This window comes from Cydia splendana, chromosome 18 (assembly GCF_910591565.1).
Source record: "Cydia splendana chromosome 18, ilCydSple1.2, whole genome shotgun sequence".
NCBI classification, from domain to species: Eukaryota; Metazoa; Arthropoda; class Insecta; order Lepidoptera; family Tortricidae; genus Cydia; species Cydia splendana.
In genome coordinates this window covers 5,286,693-5,306,199 of record NC_085977.1, presented here as the reverse complement: position 1 = coordinate 5,306,199, position 19,507 = coordinate 5,286,693, and the positions used below count along the sequence as shown (strand labels likewise).

At 37.8% G+C, this 19,507-nt stretch overlaps 1 protein-coding gene across 2 annotated transcripts in view; it reads left to right on the top strand.

The window, feature by feature from the left end:
- The window catches only part of LOC134799408 (neural cell adhesion molecule 1-like), a 153,011-nt gene that overhangs the window by 95,191 nt on the left and 38,313 nt on the right, over positions 1–19,507 (top strand). For both annotated transcript variants that reach the window (XM_063771803.1, XM_063771802.1), the window contains exons 6-8: positions 14,901–15,107; positions 16,606–16,751; positions 17,423–17,573. In XM_063771803.1, coding sequence (XP_063627873.1) covers positions 14,901–15,107; positions 16,606–16,751; positions 17,423–17,573 — 504 coding nt within the window. The remainder of the gene's footprint in view (positions 1–14,900; positions 15,108–16,605; positions 16,752–17,422; positions 17,574–19,507) is intronic.

Here is a 19,507-nt window from a genome sequence, read left to right as displayed (position 1 = left end):
GCTAAGCGGGCGAGGTGTTCAAAATTACCTTGGCACGCTCTTATTCACTTTACAATAAAGTCGCGTCAAGATCATTTTGAACACCTGGCCCGCTTAGCAACTTCTGCTGTTGACTGTCCTTGTCGTGGTTTCACTGTTCACTTTTGCCTATTTTCAAAACGCTCTAAGTGTCACGTCAGTACGATACAGTCGCCATCAGATATATCGAAGCGGCCAAGGTTCTCACAGATATCTGAACACGCCCCTATTATCCAGGCGTTAGATTGCGTGCTCAGATATTTTTGAGCACCTCGACCGCTCCGATATATCTGATGGCGACTGTACACTAATTACTACACTTCTTGTTGTTCCCACCAATATCCTCCCAAGACCCAGCCAAAAATTTGCCACTGAAATTTGAACCTATAGTGTAAGAAATAGAGTAGATTTTGCGTTGTTGGAAAATTTTAGGAAACAAAGCAAAAGCGATACTGTTCCAATTGAATAGGATTTAAATTTCATCGAACTGAAGAGGTACTATAGGTAGGACCTTGGGCCTTAGGACGATATTCCTACCAATCCCACCAGCAATAATTAACCCGACTAAATTACGTAGGTTGTTTTTTGCATGTCAACAATGTCTTTCATTTCATCCTATTGCTATGTTCTGTCCCTCATGTATATTAGTATACCTTGTTTTTAAGGTTGAAATAAGATTTGCCCTCGGTCCAAGCTAAAGTATGTACCTAAGTAACTATTGTGGTTCGGCAGTCCAAAAAGGATATTAGCTCTGAAACGAGCGTTGCAACGTTGTATTCAAAGTAAACATTTATTTTTATATTCCTCCATTGAAGTAAAATTATTTTATGGAATGTTGTTTTTGATGGAGCCGAGCGGAATTGGAGTCGTAGATTGAATAACTACGGAGAACCGCAGTTTATTGTGCAGCGTTAAAAAAGCTGTGGGCAAACTATAACCCCTTTATTCATAAACGCGCTACAAACCTCGATTAGCTAATAATCGTTTGTCTTTATCTGTCATTTTGACTTATGTATTTGTAAGAAAGGGATAAAACATAATTTAACTGAATCAGGCCCGTTTTTATGAATAAATGGGTAAGTGGGCAATTTTATACTAAAAATTTTTTTGGAAACTTCATGTTATTTCTACTCAAAATCATTAGCTCTTTCGATCCCACTAGGAGAAAGTGTCCCAAATTTTGCATACAGTTTTCGATCGAATTGAATGTAGAATGTATTCTTTCGCCATAGAGAAATATAGTAAGACAAGAGTGCTAACTCCATACATCAGTTTTGGTACGACCGGAAAGTCTAATGCTCAACAACATAAGACTTTCCGGTCGGTGCTACATACTGATAATTCCGCTACTCGAAAAATACTAATATCAAATACTAATATTTTTGGTACCAAAACTGATGTATGGAGTGAGCACTCTTGTCTCACTATATTTCTCTATTGCTTTCGCTCAACAACAATAGTGTAGACTTAACAACCGTCTTCAAACATTTTACTGTGTCAAGTAAGCCCACAGTCTGGCGTGTGTGCTTTACGTATTGACTTGGGCAAGCTAAAAACAACAATCTACGCCTTAGGTCATAGTCTATTTCGTATAGACAGTCCACAGACTGGGCGTGGTAGAATGTTTCACGACCATAATATTTTTTTTAGTTTTCCAAAAAAATCCAAACATGACTTTCAATCTTTTATAAGTACCTATATTTATATAAAAATAAAGAAGAAGCGGTGGTGGTGAAGGAAAACATCGAATGGAAACATGCTTATATCCGCGAATAAATTGAAAGGTGTATGTGAAGAACCCGCATTGGGCCAGCGTGGGGACTACAGCCCAAGCTCTCACGCATAAGACTCTGTGCCCAGCAGTGGGACGCATATAGGCAGAATTATTTATTTTATTATTTTTATTATATTTATAAAACGTAATACATCTACTATGTATTTATTTGATCCATCCAGATTCTAGTAACTAAGTGATCTTCGCCCATCACGGACTAGCAATTTTCTCCATTATTATAGGCCGTGTAGGCAGAAGGCAAAAGTTGGAGTTGAAACTTTCGCCGGCCCAGAACTGTTCCGAACTTATTAGGAAAGTTAATAAAAGAACTCTAAGGTTCTGTTTACATACAATGTTCTAGTTTCAAAGTCGAGCGTCTTTCCGAATGATTTTGCTGGAGTTTTTTGTTCGTCAATTTCCTATTAAGGGATTTTGCTTACTACGTAAAAAATACGAAAACTTTGGTGATATTCTGGAAGATTAACCGAACCGTCAACATCATCATAACAATATAATATTATATTAAGGCAAAACTGGGAGGACAATGAAAACTAAGCAAGCCAGTATAACATATTTTCTCTAGTTGATGAAACAAAACTAATAGGTATTGTCATAGTAATGAATGATAAAACACCTCAAACTAATTTACTTCACTCGTTTTTCCATACATTTATAGCAAAGAGAATAGATAGTATAGAGGGGTCCTGTCATAGTAAATTTTGTGGTCACAGTAAATTTACTGCCATCTATCGACACACGACTAAAACTCAAAATGAAAACGTATAAAACTATCGAAAAAAATTATATATATGGATAAATGATTTTATTATTTTTATATAATTTTGATGTTCATTTACTGATACCTATGTGTTAAAATTGATAAATATGAAACGGTGTCGTCAACGCCATCTAGCCGACCATAGGCCAAAGGTGTGTGCGCCATCTATCCGAGAATGACTTTTTCTTGATTTCCGAGGCACGTTTTTTTCTTAGACTTTATTCATCTTATACGGAGTTATGTCTTTGATTTATAGTAATAATGTTACATTCAGAACAAAGCGTTTTCTGGACTAAAATTCTAAGCTTGGAGGTCATTTGAACATGTCATTTGTCATCGTTCGCGCGTGAATTTCTCTCGTACAGGCGCTAGCGAGATACACGGGCAAATGACAATGGCATCATTTAGATATCATTTTGACATAAAAATGTAGTTCGAATTGGCCTCATGACTTTTTTTTTGCTTTTTTCACAGCAATAATTTACTGCATAATAATTTATTTCAATTCATACCATATGTAACCTTGTAAAAAATAATAGCGCAATTTCATGAACTGAGACGACTATACAGTTTAGCGACCGTGTCCGGAATGTGTTTAATGGTTACAAAATTTAGACCACTTCGCTCTTTTAAACCGTCCATAAAATTATATAGCCCAGCGTCGGCGGAATTCTTTGAGATAAATTGCTACAAATTTTATTGACGCGATATCAAGCAGTTTGCAAGATTATTAAATTCCTCGTTATGGCCTTATTGAATTCATCAGCCTCGGAAAATGATTACAATTCAATTGGTTATAGACAGTTACAAGATTGATTTAACCTTTCACGAATATTGTTTACGAAAGCGTTTTAAAATTACCTCCAACATTTCGAGGACGGCATTGTCCCCGTGGTCTCAGAGAATTTAATTATAATTATTATTGTTATATGAAGGTAAGTATCCCTAGTGTAAGTGTAAACTCACTATCTCGCGCGAGATGTTTCGGAGAACCTAGTTCTCCATTTTCAAGCACTATCAGTGCGTGAGTAGCGTTCACGATGGTCGCGCGTCGCGTACTGCTGCACGCCGCGCGTGAGTTAAACCGTATAATTAGCCTAAAAAGTTTCATAACAAGGAAGGACCAGGATTTCAGAAAGATATTTTGACAAAGCTAAGAAAAACAGCATAAGGCTGGTATCTAGATACTCCCTGGTTTAAAGCAACCGGTCATAAAAATGGCATTATTATTCAAGTGCTATTTTATTTACATACGATGCTTGGTGTCTGGCGATAAGCGACGAGCTCAGTTTAGAGCTCGTTTATAATACGAGAATAATAACCGTGTGTCACAGAGGCTAGTAAAAGACGAGCTTGGGATGGAGACACAGATAAATACCTAAGTTTTTGGCAAAAATTTCATTTTTGGTACAAGCTTTTATCGCTGACTGTCTATTCTTTCCATAGGCTACTAATGACTCATCGAGACATCAAAAACCCCAAAAACAATTAGGTTGCGTCGTTTTATCACAGATTTCCTATGGCCACGTCGTGTCTCCAACATCAGATCTGCGCGATGGTACCATAATATTGCATTGTCACCCGACTTACATAATATATGTATGCAAATTTTCAGCTTCATTGGAAGTTAGGAAGTGGGTTAAATTTAACTTGCAAGATTTGACCCGTACACACATACATAGATATTGCAAGTCAATAAAATAAAAATAAAATAAAACATGTAAAAAGAGGTTCTATCATATTTTTAAATCAAAAGAAAACGATAATATTTCACCGCTACGGGCAAGACTTGAAACTTGCGGCTGTTTGGAATATCGGTAAAATCACATATTTAATTACACGAACGGGTCTACCGATGATTTTTGCGATTTGATTGAAGCTGGTTTAGCTGGTGCAACTCAGCTGAAACATCGGAATTTAAGGTAAAAACAATGAAATCATATCGCCGTAGACCCGTTCCGTTCGTGTAATTAATATGTGTAAAAAACGCGAGAGTTTTAAGTGTTATATCGGTCAAATCGCTCGTATTCAACTACGCTACCTTCTTAACTCTTGGTTACCAGATGCTTGCGAATTTTTCCATTCCTTGTGTAGTATGTATCTGATTAATAAAAAATAGTTAATCGTACTGGTTCAAAGTAAACAGCCCTGAACAGAAATACATTTAGATAGTTTCACTGAATTAAATGTCGATTTGGCGCCAGTCAATTTAATGTTTTCATTTATTGCGTTAATCATCATTAATCAGAACAGTAGGTTTTGTCAATAAATTATTCTTATTCTTAGTAAATTATTGAACGAGTATTTGAATACTACCTACGCTTGCCTACTAAGTCTTATTACTTATGAATCATGCTTAAGACGCGTTTAGATGGCGATTATGGATAATATTAGCTTGATATAGTACCAGCCTTATAAAATTTTTCATCGCTCTCCAGAGAAATTATAATTCATATTTACGTGTATTTATTGTAGGTGTGTTCGTGTATTACGTTCAACTTTCACACCTCTTGCCACGATACACAAAGGTGACACAGTTAAACAACTCGTTGCGCCCAACTTTAGCTAAGAACACTTAAAACTTTCCCGTCCTGAAAAAGCGCAAAATTTCTTAATTAACATCATCAAACACCAGTTAACATTATCGTGTACACTACGCCTTAAGTGGCGGACAGAAATACACGAAAGTTTCCGTAGAACAAGAAACTAAGTTGTAATAACTGACGTCGAATGATCAATATGGTTGGGGGCAAGTCGGCCGCGAGTTAAGTATAACGTGCGACACGTTAGGTAGTCCGATCAATCAATTTACGCCTGTGCTAATAAAGTTCTCGTGAATTGTAAGTACTGTTGCGGTGCGGTGTCGTGTTGTCGTCTACAGATTAGAATACAGAAGGTGTGTTCCAAACTAGCGGCAATAAGTACTGCTGCAGGTTAAGAGACACACGAACCACCAAAAAGCACCTAAACATGTGCCTAGTATTTGTATATAATGGGCTCCGGATAGAATGGAAGTACGAAATGATGATTTATCTTAGAAAATATATTTTTCCCCTATTGCTTATAATATTTCAGACGCCTTCTGGATATTTTTTTTATAAATGAGATTGAAAATCGTGATAGACCTTCTGTACGTACATTTTGCGGTGCCGCGACCACGATAACGTAATTATGGCACAGCCGCGCCCTGAGGTGTTATTCCGATCGATACCAAAACGCAAGCAAGTCGAACGATAAATATGAAGTATGATATCCACTAGCGCATAGACGTTACTATGTCTATACCCAGTATACCCACTTATACATAAAACATAGCAAACCTTTGTTAAAAATTGTCCCTTTCTATCAAACACAAATGTCACTATGACAAAGAGATAAACAATTTTATCATCAACCGCATTTTAGACATCTGTTTATGAATATATTCTGAGAAAGTACTACGTTAAGTATATCGCCATCCGTTCAGTTATCATACATCATTATTTGAGGCATTACAGCAGTGGGATGGCCTTAGCTTGGTCAAGCAAATCTCTCCAGTCCGATCTATTCGTGGCTTTCCTTCTCCAACTTATCACCCCTAAGATCTTGGTATCCTGGTCGACGCCGCCGTCCAACCATCGGAGCTTGGGCCTGCCTTTACCTCTGCGTCTCCCGGTCGGCCTTCTAGAAGGCGTTTGGGTAACATAATAACTACTCTGGCCTCTACCATTCGCAACACGTAGCCTGACCATCGCAGGCGTCAGATCTTTATGGCCTTAATGACGTTCTTAGGCTCATTGTACATTTGGTATAGCTCATAGTTATATACCTTGCGTTCGCCGTCTCTCATCTTCCATCACACCTCCGAAAATGCGTCTTAGTACTTTATGCTCAAATACGTACCTACTAAGAAGGAATTCTCATGTTTTTATGCTCAGCATTCAACATTCAGTACCGTAGGTGAGTATGTAGTAAGGTTTTGTAAGAAGTTTTATGCTTCAGTTATCATTACACTGTCAATAATGCATATCAATATTCTTTAATTTGATAATACTATTTTTTTAATAAAAATAATATCATACTATGTGTGGTCCAGGTCGTGGCAGAAAATTATGTTTAATACCTATACCTATTTTGTTATCTCTGAAGTACTTACATAAAAGGGCGTTTTTCTTCGTCGTGTTTTACTAGTGCAATGCTTTTTCTAAACGTTCGACTAATCAGCGCTATGTTAGCTATTGGAATGTCCCTTGGACACGGGCAACCGAACTTGTTCGTGCTGTGTTTACACGATTCAGCTTGGCTCTGGTATTACCCAGCTATTACGCAAATTCAGCTGGGTTTAATGCTATGCTAAACACTTGATAGACTAATGGTTAGGCTAAATAAGTGTTTAAGGACTTTAAATATACTTTATTTTACTGGTATGTAAGCGCGCCATGTTTTAATGCAGCTATATTTTTCCTCAGAGCAATATTTTTAAGCAACATGGTGCAACATAATATCGTAAGCTATGAAGTTGGCACGTGTATTTCATATGCGAAGAAGTCCCTATTGTTTACTCGTAATAAAAGCGTTTATAAATCCTAAAAATTCATATCAAATGATGCACATCGAGTTGTTATTTTGAATTATATAATTTGTATATTTTATTAATCAAAATAATAACTCGAGTTTATTTGACGTCCTTGTAGAAAGTATATAAAACTAGACTACATTTGTCACGTTACCTTCAAATCTATTTATGTAGTCAGCGTAATCTGCAAATCTATTCAAATAACAATAAAATCAATCCGGAGGACAATTCAAACATACCTACACTTCGATATCTAAATGATTTTATAATTTTGTTGTCATTTGCAGCCTTTCGCTCATATTTGTCGCTCATAGTTGTGTGTATTTGTTGTGTTGTAGATACATAAATCAGCGCGAGCGAGATGCATGATCAAATCATAACAAAATAACAAAAAAAAAAATATCAAAGTATGTTACATTACATCCTATTTTACAATTCATGCTTCCATGTTTAGTTAAGGGATAGTGCGAACCAACAAATCTGAATTTCATGCAGGATTTGGCTCTGACCGGCAAACGGACGTGTATGACCACTAAGATCCATTATGAATCCTAAATCTACTATTCGGACTTGATTTTGCTCTGAATTAGGTTTCAGCAGCATAAAGGAAAGCCGCAATATATCTCGCCAAAGCTCCAAGCAGATGTTCTGGTCAATATCCAATTGCTTTGATACTACTGTGGATTGCATATAATTATAAGCACTGTCTCTATATGTCTAATGCTGTTTAGAATTAAGTTTAAATTTTAAACTTCCCCGTTGTGAAAATGAATAATTTTCAAACGGTTGGATAGGCAGTCTAAGTTTTGTGCAAATATTATAACCGCCTTTATGGTTTAGTCGTTAATGACGATGCCTATACATACCTAGGTAGTTAGTAGTCCTTAAAATTCCATTAAAAAAGTACATTATTTATGATAAACACGTCTACTGTTGCTGAACAATATAAGATTTGAGTATTTATCTTTAAGGACCTATATAAGATCATAGATTTTGATCATTTCATGAAATACCGTTTTAGAATAGGTTAGATTAGGTTTGACTTTTTTACGATGTGAAGTGATTGCCACATCATATTAAATGATAAATTCTTAGATCTGGCTACGACATATCTATTACATTATGGCTTCGTCTAGTACCTTACCTACTATAATAGAGATTATTCGACTTGTGTCAGATTGTCTTACTTTTATTCCTTTGTCTATTTTCTGTTTGACTCTTTATCGACAAACGCCAATTGAAAAAAAAATGTATCAGGGTCACAGAATACGAATTAGTCGCGAGATCAAATCCACACATTATTTAAGAGTCGGTTGGCGTTTTCTCTAATCGATTGTCGATAATCGAAGGATAAAGGCGGGAACGTATCAGTTAGGCATGATGTTATGAAAAATCGATGGTATTCTCGGCTCTAAACTTTCACGATTCTCTTTCACACATCATTGAACTAAAACGAGAGGACCGATGTTGATCAAATTTTAATTACCGCCGACGTTTCAAGCTCGTTGTTGCGCTCGTGATTGCCAAGAGGACGATTAAGTCCCGTTAAGGTTAAATAATAAAAGACAGCTTGTCTTGTTACTGTCGCATAGATCAGTTCTAATGTACCTACTGCTTAGAGCATTTAGTAACTGGAGGCGCCTTAGCTGTCATTTTCTGTACAAAACAGTGTGCCGATTTTTGCGGGGGAGGGGCACGTCAAATGTATGGCTACTTGTACATGATTTGTACGTAACGTACAAATAGCCATGTCAGATAAACGTCAGTCCATACAAAAGTTTGCACAGTTGTGCAAGGTTTTCGGCAGAGAGGTAAGCTCTTAAAGGCGGATAAAGTTATTAAATGCTCTAAGACCTACTGCTACCAAGTTTGATACCGGTATTTGCTTAAACATTCCTGTTGCATTATATGGCAATCAAAAGTGGTTGCAATGATTGACTCTATGTATGACATATAGGTATCGCGAAGCATAGCATCGTAGTGTACTCGTGGTTTCTCAGAAGTAACCGGATTGCAAGAGGAAGACAAAAAAAATAGTTTTGAAATTAAAGGACTCGAAAAGAACAGGATGGAAACCATCGTGTTTGATCTAAAAGGTTCCAAATATGTTACATTTACCTACAATCAGATCTTATCAACAAAATATGTTCACATAATTATGACGTACCTACTCGTATAAATTATTACATTCAACTCCGCAATATTCCATTATAAGCTTTATTGGTATAAATAATTGATGAATATGTGTTTAAAATATTCTCTGTGGTTTGCCTGTTAATGCCAATGGTCCAATAAAAACATGTAGGGAATCAAAAGCTTTTCACTTTAATTTTTATTGGACCATTGGCATTACCCAGCAAACCAATTTATAAGTAGATGTAGACAAAGACAAGTCTGCAGCGGCTTTGATAGCCCACGCAGTGCAAGTGTTATTTACACGTCATATCATTTCATAGAAGTTTGACGTTTAAAATGACACTTGCACTGTAATAAAGGGAAAAAATCGCTGCAGACTGTTCTCGGTCTGATCTAATATAAATTCATAGAATACCTAATGTCATTTTCAAGTAGAAGGTATCTTATGTACCTAATGGTCGGCTGTTTTTAAGGAGCTAACTGATATGAAGATGCGATTAGGATTACCTACTGTCAATGAGGCTTATTCTGATCGTAGTGTTAAAAGTGACATTTTGTCAACCACTAATATCACTTTTGACAGCTGACAGATCATAATACAGTGGAAACTGGATAAGTGGAACCTGGGTTAGTGGAAAACCTCTTTAAGTGGACCCAAGTTCTCGGTTCCAGTCCCTTGGCAACGAATTACCTCTATAAGTGGAATTTTGGGACCTCTATAAGCGGAATCCATTTTTTCGAAAATTTCTTATTTTTACCTCTGTAACTGGAAGCAGCCGTCTCCGAAACCTCTATGAGTGGAATAGCTCGGCGTTATAAAATTTGTATTTTTAATAAACCGTCACAGGAGGGTAGTTTGTTTCGTTAACATTATGGTTCGTGTTTTAACTACGTATTTTGTATGAGATCACACATCGTTCAGTTTTTTTTGCATTAAAGTACAATCGGTACATTGATTTATTTAACCATACTGGTTTCTCTTGCATAAATAAATATTAGGAGTGATTTTGTTTTTGTAATTTTGAAAATTGTATACGAGTAGGTACTGTGGATTATTTACAGTATTGCTTTTTTTTGTTAATACATACATATCTACATACATATTTAATAAAAGATGATTATTTAAGTCTTGATCATACCATACGTGACCTCTATAAGCGACATTACTAGCATCCACAATCTCTGTTAGCGAGAGCCTCTGTAAGTGAGAAAATGTTTTATTTGAACCTGGTTTAGTGGAAAACTGGATAAATGGAAAACCTGGATAAGCGGAACTAAACAGCCGGTCCCTTGCGATTCCACTTATCCAGTTTCCACTGTATATCCATAACAAATCCAGATCAAATTCGTAACCTATTATCAGAATAAGCCTCCCTATTTTATAGTCCTTATTCTATCGACAACTGACAATAAATATGGTACTTGGGGTTGTAAACGTCATAATTGATAACTAACATAATTATCAAACTGCACAACGGGACTTAATCGCGTATTTAAGTTTTAAGATTTACCTCCGACGTTTCGAGGACGGCGTTGTCCCCGTGGTCTCGGAGAAGACTGGCTCAAGTTGACATCAACATCTTCTAGCCGCGCGAGTTTTTCGAACTACCCGCACTTGGTCTTGTTTATCAGTTTGAACGTTTTGCGCACTAGGGATGTCACTCTGTCGACACACAACACTAACGATATTCGATTTATCGACTGTCGATATTCGTTTCCGCTTACATTTACTAATGACTGGATTCCATGTGGATGAGATCTTAAAACCCTCGTCCCGATTAAAATTGCAATGTTTTTTGATTTCAATGGCTTCCCGCACTTTTCTACTGTAGAAATGGCGATCCGTGGAGAGGATTTTAGGGTTATGCAGCTCAATCCAGTGGTTTGGTCCTGACTCCAGCAAATGCTCAGCCACCGCAGACTTGTTGACCTGACGATTTTTGACAGCTGCGATATGTTCCTTAACTCTTTCTGCTATGGTGCGCTTAGTTTCTCCGATATAGGAACTACCACAACTGCAATCTATTTTATAAACGCCAGGTGACTGGAACGGAATAACGTCCTTCGGTGACCTTAGGCTCCCTGCTACTTTGGATAAAGGTGTGTACACCGTCCTATATCGGAGAAACTAAGCGCACCATAGCAGAAAGAGTTAAGGAACATATCGCAGCTGTCAAAAATCGTCAGGTCAACAAGTCTGCGGTGGCTGAGCATTTGCTGGAGTCAGGACCAAACCACTGGATTGAGCTGCATAACCCTAAAATCCTCTCCACGGATCGCCATTTCTACAGTAGAAAAGTGCGGGAAGCCATTGAAATCAAAAAACATTGCAATTTTAATCGGGACGAGGGTTTTAAGATCTCATCCACATGGAATCCAGTCATTAGTAAATGTAAGCGGAAACGAATATCGACAGTCGATAAATCGAATATCGTTAGTGTTGTGTGTCGACAGAGTGACATCCCTAGTGCGCAAAACGTTCAAACTGATAAACAAGACCAAGTGCGGGTAGTTCGAAAAACTCGCGCGGCTAGAAGATGTTGATGTCAACTTGAGCCAGTCTTCTCCGAGACCACGGGGACAACGCCGTCCTCGAAACGTCGGAGGTAAATCTTAAAACTTAAATACGCGATTAAGTCCCGTTGTGCAGTTTGATAATGTTTAATAATCGTGAAAGTTTAAATCAGAACTAACATAATATTTGAGTATAAGTAAATTATTTTATGAATACATTAAAATAATAATGTCTAGGACTAGGACTCAAATACTATTTATTACGACAGCGGGAAATAATAAAGGGAAAAAATATTATCGTTAATTCAGGAACTGTCAGAAAATTATAGCGCATTAATATAAAAGAAGTTTTCGAATTAGAATGTATTCGTATGAGCCGAAGGCGATAAACATAATAATATCCTTAGTAAATTACCGAACGGCCGTCCATCAATGCCCTCCTGCTATAAAAGTGATTGATGTGCCTCGAGCTTTTATAGCGTTTTGCTATTCCGGAGAGTGCACCACACTCCATAATTCTCTGCAAAATCGTTTAATACTGTATGATGTGGCATGGATTATATTATTTAAGAGATATACCACTCTTTAAAGGTACCTTTCGAATTCAGACTGGACTAGTGGTAGGAACTCGAGCCCTTTGAGTCTGAATTTGAAGAACTCAGCTCGTTTTTACGAGACTCTGCGCTTAAAAAACTTCTGAGTCCTTTAAGTCCCGAGTCGAATCCTTTGTTGAGTCTTATTTAAGACTGTTTAAATGAAAAACCTGGTTAATTGACAAAAAGTTGCAGGTCCCTTGAGATTGCAATTATCCAGGTTTTACTGCACATACATACATATAATCACGCCTATTTCCCGGAGGGGTAGGCAGAGACCACGGATTTCCACTTGCTACGATCCTGACATACCTCTTTCGCTTCCTCCACTTTCATAACATTCCTCGCACACGCTCGACGGTTTAGGGTGCTCTTGACCTGGCCTTCCTTCAGGATTTCCGCGATCTGATCAGAGAAAGTCCACCGAGGTCTACCCCGTTTCCCGCTTCTACTTCTTCCTTATACGCTCCGCATTACCGCTATAATAATGCTGATACAGCTTGAATCCATTTTTGAAATATCATTGACAGACGTTTTAAACTTTCATTGAAATTTCATTCATATTCATTCAACTAAATACGTTTTTTTTCTGGCTAATGATTGATAAACTGACTTTGAGTTATTCATTAAATAATACCGATTCATTTTCAAGTCACCAAAATAAGGCAGTAGAAACATGTCTGTTGAATGTAAATTCGTGGAAGACAACATTTAAAGTATCACACAATTTCTGAAATGAATGGCACACATTAGTCTAGCAAACCAGTCACTATAAAGAAGGTGACAATTAAAAATAATAGGCAAAGGTTCCCATAGCCATTTTTAATTTCATTTTTCTCTATAGCGGGCCGTAATTTCAGGTTTTAGCTTAGGTTTCGTTCATGACGTCTCGGATATGAGTGAATATGGTATCGATGCATTCTGTGTAATGCCCTGAACACAAATATATGAGATGACAAGCGCGAAAGTGGTGGGGGTAGTTGCTGTGGCGTCATAAAGTCTGCAGACAAGTTTTTTTTAGTTTCTTTTAAACATACCATGTGGGGTACCAAATGAAAGGGCTTTGTGAGTAGATCACAAATATATAACACCGATATATATAACGTCGATACCATATTCATCCATATCCGAGACGACATGAGCGAAAATCGATTTCTAGAAGACTTTTCTTTCGTTGGCCGGGCCACTACTACTGACATATTATACTTTGCTAGATTGTATAGGTATATCTGCATAAATATTTCCTATTTAATCTGTGGTAGCAGTTCAAATTTATCCTAGCAAAATTTCAGTGCTGGCCAACCTTAAAACTTGAATAGGCGAACATGACCGAATAATAGTGCCCTGTTAACTTACATTGTTGCTATTCGGTTGGTCGATAAGAACATTTATGTTTTAGTGCCTGGAACATCCTGTCGCGACTGGGCAAACTGTGAATATTACATATACGAATTTAGGTTTTGGGTAAGTAAGCACCCTGACTGACAATGTTAAGTGTCCTTTCCTCTGAGGAGAAGATGAGCGGAGATGAGATTGAGATTGGTTGTAATCCAGCGGAGCGGAGGAGACAACCAATTCTGCTGATTCTAGCATGTTTCCTCTTATCTCCGCGTCAGTGTAAAAGCAGCATAAGCCAGGGTATATCCCACATATGCATTGATTTTTAAAAATGAAACGGATTTTGGTTCCTTGTTATTATTGTTATTATCAGTCATTTGATTAAAACTACGAGTGGTATTACAGATTTCAGGGCATTGTTCTAATAGATAGTTGGTACAATCATAATATTAACGCTATCTGATTAAAAAAACAGCCGGCTGTTTTTATGACACTTTATCTCTTGATGATATTTATTTGTTGCCATTGATTTAAAGTATCTTTAAAATACCGTTCGGATTTAGACTGCACCAGCATTAGGTACTGCTGCAGTATTGCAGCGCGACATTACTGCCCGACTGCGTTACTGCTGCAAATGTCAAAAATTCGGACAGCAACATCTATTTTCACACATGCGGCAGTTATGCAGTCGGCAGTAATGTTGTGCTGCAATACTGCAACTAAATTACTGCAGGAAACATCCAATTTCATATAAATATCTAGATAAAATCATTACTTTCTTGACATTATGCAGTCTATCTACCTATATGTTAACAATGATTTTAAACAGCTCACAGTTATGGTGCACAATAAGGAATTAGCGGTAAGAGCGTGCGACTTGCAATCCGGAGGACGCGGGTTCAAACCCCGGCTCGTACCAATGAGTTATTCGGAACTTATGTACGAAATATCATTTGATATTTATCAGTCGCTTTTTGGTGAAGGAAAACATCGTGAGGAAACCGGACTAATTCCAATAAGGCCTAGTTTCCCCTCTGGGTTGGAAGGTCAGATGGCAGTCGCTTTCGTAAAAACTAGTACCTACGACAATTCTTGGAATTCGTTGTCAATCGGACCCCAGGCTCCCATGAGCCGTGGCAAATGCCGGGATAACGCGAGGAAGAAGAAGAATTGATTTTACTTATTTGTCCCCAGGCCGGCCAGCCCCGACAGTGCTCTGGCTCATCGATGGTTCGCCAGCGCCTCAATACATCGGCGAGAAGACCGACACACACGTCGTGGTCAACCGACTGGAACTACCGCATATTAAACGCAGCCACCTCAACACGACGTTCAAGTGTCGAGCGTCGAACACTAACCTCGTCAGTCCGAAGGAAAGGACTGTTAGGCTTGAGATGAATCGTAAGTTTCTACTAATCTAAACTATTTTTTCTGCATATGGATAAGTTAGTAGGTATTTGAGGAATCCTACCATTATAATGAATAGAATCAGGCGTTACTTTACGGAATTCCATATTCATTTAAACCAAAATATTACTTTGCTAATCCGCGAAAAGATAACGTGCTAGTCAATCAGTGCTAACCCGTTATACTTACTGGCGTATTTTTACATGCAATTAATGTTCCCACCCTCCCACCGCAAAAATAAATAAGCATTTAAATATAACAAATCACCACCAAAAGAAACACGAAACACGTGTCGAGTATTGTCCTTTTGGTGGTGGTTTTGGTGGTTTGTTATATTTATTTGCGTATTTATTTTTGCGGTGGGAGGATGGAAGCATTAATTGCATGTAAAAATACGGATGGGGGATGTTTGCCAATGCCGGAATAGATGGATTCCATGCCATCATGCGAAAGAGGTGTGCTTCAACCCTGAGCAGGATACGGGACAGCCCCAATAGAATCCTGGGCATTGTTTCTGAAACGTGGGACAGCCCCCTAATGAGGCACTGGCTCGGTCTGCATGCGCCAGTTCCGTATGTACCGGGTCATAGGTTAAGTTAGTTTTGTTTTATTTATTTTTAAATTTTAATGTATTATTTAGTTTTATATGATGTTAACCCTAATTTTAAGTTTAGTAATAATGATACTAACCCCAATGGACCTAAAATCTGAAATAAATGATTTTTATTATAACGGGTTAGCACTGATTGAACTAGCACGTTATCTTTTCGCTGATTAGCAAATTAATATTTTGATTTTAATTTAGCTACCATTATAATAAATATATTAAATTTGTTGACATCGATTGAATTTGTGTTATGAAAAGCAACCGGCACCAATACATAACTTGAACTCAACTATATTCACATTAAATGGCTACAGTGCAAAAACATGTTGAAAAAATATAAAGCGCTGCTACGTTACAATCTGTGCAAAAGTTTCACACTTGCCCGTTTTTATTCAAAGTCATTGATATAGTAAACTGCAATATGCAACTGTTGCACAAATAGACAATTCAGATGACTGAGCGCTCTCAACTCGAGTTCCATTTATTGACTTGCTAGCGATCGTGATGCTTTGCCCGGAGCTTTTTCATACTTTTAAATGAACGTTTTCGAACCTTCTATCGGAATTTAGCGTGTCACTTTTGGTCGCATAACAGTTCAACTTTTTATACATTTATTGTTCATTTATAGCGAAATATTGGCGAAGCTACTCGTAAATATATTGTTTGATATTTACACACTTTTACCCCAATGCATTACAAATGAATCTTAGGTCCACTTGCAACCATCCCACTTACCCGGGATTAAGCGGTTAAACCGTAAACCCAGTCGGTAATTGTAACCATGTTAACTCCAGGTTTAACCGGTTAGCCCCGGGTTAGTGCAATGGTGCAAGAACGATCCCTGATATTAAATATTTACTACAATACTATTTATTTTGTTCACAGTGAAGCCGATCCGCGTAGAGATACAGAATAAGCAAGTAACGCTGTCTTCAGAGCGGTACGTCGGTCTGAAATGCGTGTCGGAAGGCAGCAGGCCCGCGGCGCAGCTCACCTGGTTTAAGGACAATAGGAAGTTTACGAGAGGCAATGTAAGGTCCACATAGATTTGTCACCTACTAGCGACCCGCCCCGGCTACGCACGGACAAGACATTAACCTTTTGGACGCCAATGACCGACAAGTATATCCGCACCGCAGGTCCAACGCCAAAGACGGATTAATCGGTCAAAGACCACAGACCAACGTAGACCTACGTGCATATGCATACAATTCAATTTCAGTTTTGATACTTCGGTGACGTGGCGTCCGAGTGACAGCTTTTGTGTTTGACACGGCGTCGAAAAGGTTAACAAATTATACACATAAAAACCTGCCTCAAGAATCACTGTATTGATAGAGGTGAAAACCGCATGTAAATCCGTTCAGTAGTTTTTGAGTTTATCGCGAAAATACAGACATACACACAGATAGACGCGGCGCGCGGGGGTTTTTGATTTATAAGGAGTAGTGATAAACATAATAATATATTTCTGCAAATTGAGATGATGCCAATACTCATCTTATCTGGCCAGCTAGTTTCTTTCCTTCTTAGTTAGGTAGGTACTTATATTTGTGTTATTTGGAGAAGAATTACACCGTTTATCCATGGAGGTACTTATCCCAACTGACCTTAGGCGTCTGATTTACTATACTATATAGTCCTAACAAAAGTGAACTCTGACATCAACTTCATTCAACATACCATTTATGTTTGTTTCTAGAAAGTAGAAGCCCAAAACGAGACGTGGGTAAGCAGCACGATAGAGTTCATGCCGCTGCCCGAAGACGACGGGTCACAGCTCAAGTGCCAGGCCGACAACAGCGCGTTACCGGGGCAGAGTATAGAGGACTCGTTAAAACTGGACGTCGTATGTGAGTATTGGTTTAACTTAGACTACATAATTTTATAACCATTTATTGTTTTTGTTATCTCTCAAAGTATAACCTATCAACGTTATAAAGATCACAGTACGCTGGGGTCGCCGGCAGGAGATAAACACTATGAATTTTTCCACCCCAAAGGGAAGAAGGGAAGTCTTGCCGAGGCTTGAACTGAGTTCTTACTTATGGCAAGGAGTGCGTGGATTGATGCCTAAAAGCTGTCCTATTATGTCCCAGGCCTCAAACTATCTCCACACCAAATTTTATCTAAATCGGCTTTGCGGTTTAAGCATGAAGAGGTAAAAGACATAAGTTACTTTTGCATTTATATTTAAAATCGAGCGCAATCAGGATATTCACAATCATGTTTACCTATTTAATTATTTATTTAAGAATAATAATGAATACGAAACACAGTGGTCTCATTAATTTTGTGTTTATTCCCACGTTTTCCGAGAACAATTCTCAGCTTTCACAAATGTATGCGTTGTCTATAAACAAAGAATCTTTCAGAATTTAATACTAGTCTTATATTTTTCTTCGCCGACTTGAGACGAGGAACAAACTACATAATTGAATTCCAGTATCGTTTATTTTAGCCTAGATTGCTAGAGCTTATTTAGTTATGAATAAATATAATTTGCGTTCTGGCATGAAGAGAAAAAAGAGGTGAATCAATTAAATGATGAATAAAAATATGAAAAGAAACTAATCAAAACAACATATGTAAATACACAATACAACCTATTTTACGTAGTGATTGTCAATCTAAAAATTGCACGTAGCACATTGTAATCCTCTTTTATTTTGTAAAATAATCATCATTGGCCTTGCCAAGTATGTAATAATATATTTATAACTGCATAGAATATACGACTCACTTATTTGAAATGTCAATGCCAATTTCTATTATTGAATCTAAAAGCAAACTGCCCGTTCCCAGCTACAAGCAATTTTTGTTTCCAAGAGTTCATAATCCAATTTCACCCCTAACGCCCAAAACCGAATTGCCCGCTGATTGCTTTATAATTTTGACAATCAACTGCCTAACTCCGTGAGCGTAACGGAATTAGCGTTACTTCTTAATCTGGGAACGTAGACTTCCTCCTGTAGACTAGATTATGATGCAAATGAAACTCACTGTCACCAAACATAGTCACATGCTACTTGCAAAGTCGAATTGCACCACCCAATTGAAACAAAATATTTTGTACCTTAATGGATGTTTTTATAAAACATAAAATAACTAGTTATTGGAAATAATTTTAACTGTCCCACATACGATTTTATAGGTATAGTAGCTACTGAAATGTGCGATCGCGCTCTATTATAAATTATAATAAAGATCTAACTTGCACATCCTCACAGAGTGCCCTTGCCTAATGCGTACCTACTCGTGACTTAATCCTGGGCGGACACATATTGCGCCCGGAGGAGTTAAAGTCTCTCGAGATCAAAAAGATCCTGCAGCTGTTTGAAGTTGCAGGTTTGGATCGAGAGTTGTAGTAGGTGGCGATCACAATAGATCAGCGATGATCGCAGTGATACATAGGCTTTGGAGCGTTATATAGCCCCTAACAAGAAGAAGAAAGGTCAGACCAAACTGTATGCGTAATCAGCATGGCTCCGACCGGCTCTCTGTGTAGTAGTCTGTAGCATTAGTTAGTCGATGAGACTATTCGTACGCATCGAAAGTATATAATTCTCTAGTAAGTTTACAAAGCGAGATATAATAGATAGAAAAAAACATGCTGCGCCGACCCCAAATGAATGGGATAAGGGCAAGCGAATGATAATGTGAAAACTTTCTTTTGTGGGTCAAAAATTAGTTTGGTCGAATGTTGTTGCATACTCTTAACTAATGCAAGCGATGTACTAGTTAATGTATCCCGGAGCCGTGCTCTAAGTGGTTTGGCTTTAAATTA